Below are 7748 nucleotides of genomic sequence, written 5' to 3' on the forward strand. Positions count from 1 at the left end.
TGCCATAGCTATGGTGAATGTTAGCACACATGATGGGGGGGGGGGGGGTCACTGTATATGGTCCATATGGTCGTGTAAACGCAGCGATACCTTTGGCGCGGTTGGCGGGACTTTCGGTGACAATGCTGACTTCCTGTTCCGCCTCCTCTTTGAGTCTGGCGTTCTCCTCCTCCAGTTGTTTCACGCTTTGCGTCAGCTTCAGCACCGTCGCCCGCAGAACCTTCTGCTGCCTCCGGTTCTCCGTGCTCTCTATCTTATTACTGGGGAAGACAGAAACAGAAAGAGAGAGAGCGAGAGAGCGAGGGAGAGAGAGATCTTATGAACTTATGAACTGTTTGATCTGGTCTACTGTATATTAAAAACAAATTTGAGTTCAACAGCAGTCAAATCAATCTATATCTTTGACATAACAATCCCAGAGTTATTAACAGAAGGAAAAAACTGTCTTTTTTATATTTAACTCTCTTCTTTCTATTCTTTTATTTTCTTTTTAAACACATTCAACAGAAGTTCAAAGTGCCTCAGATGTGGAATACAAAATGGGATATATTCCCTACATCTGGCAGGATATCCTTAGACTTTCTGTGTTTGTGTGTCTAAAGAACAAGGCTTGGGCTGCCCCCCCCCCCTTTCTCCACTGGTCTTAAATGGAAAAAAGCCAAAGGGGAGAGACAATAGGGAATGATGAAATAGGGAAGTACAGTATGGCTGCAGAGAGGCGATGTTGAACACAATCTGTTAAAACAGAAGAGGTTTAGTCCACACATAGCACACTACCTTTTCTCTGCAGATTCAAGTAATACTCTGAGCCTCTGGACCTGAGAGGAATAAGAGACATCACTTCAGTCACCAAATTCTTAGAAGGACAGGTATTATTGATATAACATAACTTTATATTATTATCTAAATTATAAATTCAGTTATGACTGAATTATTATTAATATTATAGCTACAGTGTTGCTATACAACATATAAACAGAAAGACTGATTGTATTGTTTTGTACTGTACGCACTTTATTATGTAGGCTACTGATGTACACTAATTGAAATCAGTGTCCTACCTCCTCGTAGTACGTCTCCATGGTGATCTTCATTTCCTCCATGTTTGTTGTTCTTAATTCACTCTGAAGCTTACTGTGGAGATCCAGAGGTTTTATTGGCCAATACTCCATAACTACTTTATAATCAATGTCTTAAGGTCTAATTACATATGTAATATCCTTTTATTAAAACAATCAGTTGAATGTTTAGTCTAGCGGTTTTGATGCCAGCTACATAATAATGTAACTATTTGCTATTGCTAAAGCTAATTACTAACTAACTGATTTCTGTTATTCTCTGACACCAGTGTCAAACACAGACCTCTTCACATATGGAGGATGTTCTTCACATTATGCAAGATGGTTTTGACAGAGAGGCAACAGTTAGTGAGAAAGCACATATACACAACCACACACACACACCAAGTTTCTTGTGAGCAGAAATCACACAAATGTCACCACACCGCGTCCAGTTTACAAGCGTGATGGCAGACTGAGAGCATACGCCACAATATATGACATACAAAAAGGCAGACATACAAGAAGTTGTGGAATCTCACACAGTAAAATGGAGGAATCTCACACAGTGACGGTGATTCCACATAATGGCACAATTGATTATAGATTCTGATTCCAACATTACATGGCAACTTTACTTTTGCATCAGAGAAGGTTGAAGCGGTAATCAAGGACGTTTTCTTTACAGTGGAGTGCAGATGCATTAGCATTCTTAAATAGCCACTATAGCGGCTAGGCTAGCGCTCAGACATACCTCAGCGCCGTCTCCTTCTCTCTACACTGCTGCTCCAATCTCAGCACCTTCTGCTTCAGGCCATGCACCACCTGATCAGGACACAGAGCCCGATTACACACACTCACTTCACAAGGATTCCATTTAAGTGCATAGTAATTCATACCATAACATGCCAAATTTTACTTTGATTTAATCTTATTTGTTTGTTTGCTTGTTTGTCAATTATGTATCATTCATAATTAGTCTAGTAAAATGTTTTTGTCTGATGCATTTCAAGACAGATGAAGCCTATTGGTAAAATAAAAATGCACTATAAGTCAAAATGTAGGAATAATTTTGGGCTGAACTGTAGCCGATATTCTGATTCACTTTCATTTAATTCCCATGGCAGACATGTTGTACTTATATCCATTATCTTTATATATTTTACTGCAGCAGACACATCATGCCTGTCCTGTTGCATGCTGGGTAAAACTCATCAAGGCGCGCACAGTGGGGGGGCAAACGCTTATAGCCCCCATGTCCTACTCTTGAACTTGACGGGAGCTTTGATGTTTGGCAATGTAGTGATTGTCTGATTATGTTTAGTGTTAGAATGTTCCGGCACTCCAGATCTGCTGTGCCAGCTTGCCTGCTGGCTGCGGGGCACGGCTTTGGTGTGTCTGTACTGTGGCACATCAAACTGAACTGATCAAATGTGGCAAATGTATTCAAATAAAAGTCCTCTTGGCAGTTACAACTGCCCAATCCGGTTTAAACGTTCAAAATAATGCAGATAAAACTGCACTGCAGTTACCATTTGCTCAGTGGTGTTTTCTATGCCCCCCGAAATGCCTTAGCAACACACATATTTGTTTAGTTGAAAGGGTCTATACATAGATTCATATAGGTAAACAACACAATGATTCAGTAGTAGAAACATTATATACACTATAAATTGTAGTCAAAACAAATCAAGAAGCCATTACGCACCGATTTGCCATCTGTCTTCTTGTCCACTAGACTCCTTGTGTACTCGGGACTCTGGACACAAACAAACATAAAATAGTTATTACTGCCTTCAGAGCAGGCCAGAGGACTGTACATATTTTAACAGACTCTCCCAGCTATATGGCACAAGGGTACAAAATCTTATTTTGAGCCTCTGATTCAACTAGGAGTGTGAACAATGAAATGCCCGCTGGCTTATATCACTTTAAACTGAGGGTTGAAATTTCAATTAATTGAATTAAATTACTTTAATTTAATTTCATTCATTTTATTTTATTTTAACTACTGTTACTTTTAACGGTTATACAAAATCAGGAGATTCAGCAAAAGGCTAAACAGATGGGATGTGACTGTGCTTACTCTGGTGGGATCCAGATGGGATGTGAGTGTGCTTACTCTGGTGGGATCCAGAAAATGGGATGTGAGTGTGCTTACTCTGGTGGGATCCAGAAAATGGGATGTGAGTGTGCTTACTCTGGTGGGATCCAGAAAATGGGATGTGAGTGTGCTTACTCTGGCGGGATCCAGAAAATGGGATGTGAGTGTGCTTACTCTGGTGGGATCCAGAAGACGGGATGTGAGTGTGCTTACTCTGGTGGGATCCAGAAGACGGGATGTGAGTGTGCTTACTCTGGCGGGATCCAGAAGACGGGATGTGAGTGTGCTTACTCTGGCGGGATCCAGAAGACGGGATGTGAGTGTGCTTACTCTGGTGGGATCCAGAAGACGGGATGTGAGTGTGCTTACTCTGGCGGGATCCAGAAGACGGGATGTGAGTGTGCTTACTCTGGTGGGATCCAGAAGCTGCTGGATCTGTTTCTCCTTCTTTGTGTTCTCTTCCTCCAGGCGACGCAGTTTGGCTTTCATGCGATCGCCGTCCGCCTTCTGAGCCTGCAGAGCCTGAGATGTACACGCAACATTGGGCAGGAGAGTCAGTGTTAAAAACAAACAAACAAACAAACAAACAAACAAACAAACAAACAAACACACAAACAAACAAACACACAAACAAACAAACACACAAACATATAATAAACTAAAACAATATTTAAAAGAAACATTTGAATCCAATAAATAAATAAAATGTAATGCTGGTCATCTCAGTCCATGTCACCTGTTAAATACACATCATTTAGACACGCCACACACCATTCCACCCAGAGAAGTGCCAAGAGAGGGTTCAGCACAGACAGCAATTAGCGATAACAACAACAAGATTAAAAAAGAGAGAGTAAGGGAATGAGATATAACTGGAGACAGATGGTAGATATAGACAGGTAGAGAGAAAGTGTAAGAGAGAGAGAGAGAGAGAGAGAGAGAGAGAGAGAGAGAGAGAGAGAGAGAGAGAGAGAGAGATTGTTAAGCTGCTCAGTGTACCTTCTTGAGCTCAAGAATCTCATCATACATGTCCTCCTTGTCCTTGAAGTCCGGAGTGCCAGGGATGTAACCTACAAAAGCCCATCAGAAATCAACACCTCAGTACTTATAAGTAGTAATTGTAGTAGTAGTACTAATAGTACTACTTCATAGTACCTAGTAGTTGAAACAGGCATAGCAATCTCTCTCCACCCTTTTATGCAAATAGAGTCCTTACATTTATGGACTCTCTGAAAGTTACACCATCCACCCAAATACACACACACACATACACACACTACTGTACACAAACACCTTTAACACTCCCCTCTCCACAAACACACACACACACACACACACACACACACACAAACAGTGGCACAAACAATCTGTCAAGGCTCATGCTACGGTAACCAGACGTAGCTTGTCGGACGGCAGCCTCTCACCGTTGGTGGCGGAGCGCGAGTGCTTGGGCTTCTTCATGCCGAAGGCCTCCTTCAGGTACTCTGGGGTGGTGGCAGGCATGGCTGTCCTGCTCTGGGGCAGCTCATAGTCCCCCTTCATGGGGGACTGGCTCAGGGCTATAGGGAATAGATGGGGACGGGGGGTTAGAGACTGGACATTTAATTCACACCAGCGTCTGCTGATTTGCCAGACACCTTGATCTACAGCAACTTGCAAGTCAGGATGACGGATGGACATACAGAAAGATAGATAGAAAAAGAGAGATTGAGAGTGTGTGTTTATGAGGATGGATGGATAAAAGAATGTATGGACAGCCAGGTGGATAGACATATCGAAAAAAGGAAATGTGTGGGCGCAAGTGTGTGTGTGTGTGTGTGAATATAATTCCCTTGGTGACACCGCGCTGTGACAATTTACCTGTTCTCCAAATGGAGGCTACTGACCTCCTGGGGTTCAGACTGGCACTGGTCAAGTATGGAGACCCTTAAAGATGACAGAAGAAAACAATGTCAATTTCACAGCACACTTCCATTTCTTAAATAAATGTAAGGAAATCTTATCTCACAACTTGAGAAATACCTACAGAAAAGGTGTAACTCGTAGGATATTATTATCTTCTGTATATTACTTTGCTCTGCAGAAACTTTGAAAGTTTGCTGAGGATTTTAATTGAAACATCAGAACAAATGACACTTACTTGGTGAGAGTGGGGGTTTGCTCAATGTCTTCTTTTTTCGTACTTTCTGTGAATAGAATTAAAGTAAAATTAATGTTTGGGATTATTGGCATGTTTGATACATATTAATACGTAGTGTACAATCTGAAATGCCTCACCTTGTCTGAATCGGAAACATACGTAATATGGGAGTGGCCATCCTCACCCTTGGAAAGAAAGAGCAATCACATTAATATTTTGACAGTTGAAGGCTGCAATAACTCCTATTTTTCAGGTAATCTAGTTTATTGTATAGACTGATTTAAAAGACACAAGTAAAAGTGTCTGGTTACATCTGCAGCAATTCAGCCAAAATCACAAAACAACACAGGCGAGGATAGGTAAAAGTCTACAGTGATATCTGAACTTGAAATGGGTTATAATCCAACTTCTCTCTCACCAACTCCTCGAGCTCTTCATCCGTGAGGAAATCACTGGCACCCAAAGACATGGTTGGATTCTCCAAAAACAAGGAAACGTGAAGATATCAGAAGTACACGTTCAGAATTGTAAATTATGTGCCTTTGTTAAAACACAATCTCTGTACAGATTTCAGCCTCATCTTTCTGCTTCGAATGAACGAATCAGATTGGTACGAATGACATCAAACGCAGCAATATTCACAACTGTTGAATTCGGAGGTTGTGCACCATTTTCCGATTTTTTTTTTCACGGCCAAAGAGAAAGACGAAATTTGATAAGAATTAGCTTAGCAGCCTTAGCAATCATGCACCACTTCCAGTATCTTGAGAGCATGAAGAAGCATGTTGTGCGCTGGTGAGCTATTGCAAGATGTCTTGTATGACAACTGTGCCAGTTCTTTCAAAAACATTTTTAAACAGTTGGGCCTACAGTATGCATTTAGCTAGTTTAAACAAGATGACAGTCTTTTTCGTTTCCGTTTTATCCATGAGCTTCGTTTCAATGTATCAGTCGTCTAGCAACCAGAAACATCTGAATTGGAAACAGATACATTGCAGTCTGTCTATGCACGTCCACACTGCGCAACATTTACGCACTCCTCCTATGTCGTGCAGTGATTTCAGTCAAATACGCGTAGGTTTGCGCATAACTGAATCTTTACCACAGGCAGCAAAAGAGTTGACAAATTACAGAAAAATTACATTGATCATGTAATGCAAATGATACTGCCTAAAATGAGGACTTGAAATGTCTAAACTGTACTTTTCCACCGGCATATTTACGATTATTATCATGCATGTAAGTACATCCTCACTGCTTCTGTAACTAATTGAATTAATATAATTGCCTTAATTGCCATTTGGTTGACTATGCCATTGCCTACTTAAGACTTTCGCGTGAGTAGGCTACTTAACAGCACAGGTACAGTTAAGCTGTTCAGAGTTCCTATTAGCTAGCAACCCTATTGGAAGTGTGCCGTCTGCACAAATGCTTAAACTCCATTGCTCTTGATGGACATGTTATATAACCAGTACCTATGTGCGTATATGGGAGAGCAAGAGGGCAAGGTGTCGTACTATCCTCTTAGCTTCATTATTTAATAGCTGATGCGTGTGTGTCTGTAACCTCTGCCATTTGAACGCTGTAAGAAGTGAGTCTTCATTACTGTAGACGAGCCGTCAGCGCAGCATACCTGCCAGAACTGTACAATCCTCACCTTGAATGAGCAACGCCAAATTCCTTGAAAACGAAACGCATTCGTGTTCAGAACGTACCAAACTGGGTAAGAAACAAATTCATATATAGTTTACAAATTAATATATTTAATTATATGCTTGATTTGATGCTTTTGTCACCTACACGGCTGCTTTTCAGATTGATTGATGTTTCTTCATTGACCTTTGGTCATTGACTCATTGAATTTGCATAGATGTACATTTGAGGAAAATTATAGTTAAGTTGTTGTCTCTTAGCTGAGATAATATGATTTAGTTTATTATTTCCATAGGCTAATGCAAATGGATATTACAATTTACTGTCACACATCTGATCAAACTGACCAGTCAACTGGTCAACCAATGATGATTTCACATTGCTGTTTGTCAGTTTAGATATGTTATTCACAGTTCCGTCTCAGATTACCAAACTAAAGAGTTAGGACACAACATGGTTCTAAAACGGTCTCCCATAGCCAAGACCCTTCTAGATCCGCAAAGGATGCAATTATGTGATGTGCTCTGTTACCTCACAAGGGGCACGGTGGGTTAAACATGGGATTGTGATTGTGCAAGGCTATCTGCAGGCCAGGTTAAGGTTAGGGGCCAATCTGTCTAACTGCTTTATGTAAGGATGATGATGATGATGATGAGTTATATACAATAATCTTCCTCCCGCCCACCTGTTTTAACAGAGTGAACTGTACAGTGAGTTGCTGTTGCTGGTTCGGTAATGTGTGAAAAAAAAAGGCACCTAGCTTGGCTGAAAGCTTTACAGCATAACTGGTCTC

At 41.0% G+C, this 7748-nt stretch overlaps 1 protein-coding gene across 2 annotated transcripts in view; it reads right to left on the bottom strand.

Moving 5' to 3' along the window:
• The window catches only part of iqce (IQ motif containing E), a 14875-nt gene extending 8648 nt beyond the window's left edge, over window positions 1-6227 (bottom strand). Inside the window, exons 1-12 of one of the 2 annotated variants that reach the window (XM_076302676.1) lie at window positions 5721-6227; window positions 5440-5487; window positions 5303-5348; window positions 5023-5088; window positions 4587-4721; window positions 4162-4232; window positions 3571-3684; window positions 2767-2817; window positions 1813-1883; window positions 1062-1134; window positions 778-818; window positions 91-260 (exon numbers count right to left, since the gene is read on the bottom strand). In XM_076302676.1, coding sequence (XP_076158791.1) covers window positions 91-260; window positions 778-818; window positions 1062-1134; window positions 1813-1883; window positions 2767-2817; window positions 3571-3684; window positions 4162-4232; window positions 4587-4721; window positions 5023-5088; window positions 5303-5348; window positions 5440-5487; window positions 5721-5771 — 937 coding nt within the window. In that variant the 5' untranslated portion in view covers window positions 5772-6227. Of the gene's footprint in view, window positions 1-90; window positions 261-777; window positions 819-1061; window positions 1135-1812; window positions 1884-2766; window positions 2818-3336; window positions 3685-4161; window positions 4233-4586; window positions 4722-5022; window positions 5089-5302; window positions 5349-5439; window positions 5488-5720 lie in introns of both variants that reach the window. The other variant, XM_076302613.1, reaches the window with a different exon arrangement.
• Between the last annotated feature and the right edge of the window lie 1521 nt (window positions 6228-7748).

This window comes from Alosa pseudoharengus, unplaced genomic scaffold (assembly GCF_046254945.1).
Source record: "Alosa pseudoharengus isolate Yale_2024_CS ecotype anadromous, Long Island Sound unplaced genomic scaffold, YU_APseudo_1.1 YU_APseudo_1.1_scf_1, whole genome shotgun sequence".
In the NCBI taxonomy this organism is placed as follows: domain Eukaryota; kingdom Metazoa; phylum Chordata; class Actinopteri; order Clupeiformes; family Clupeidae; genus Alosa; species Alosa pseudoharengus.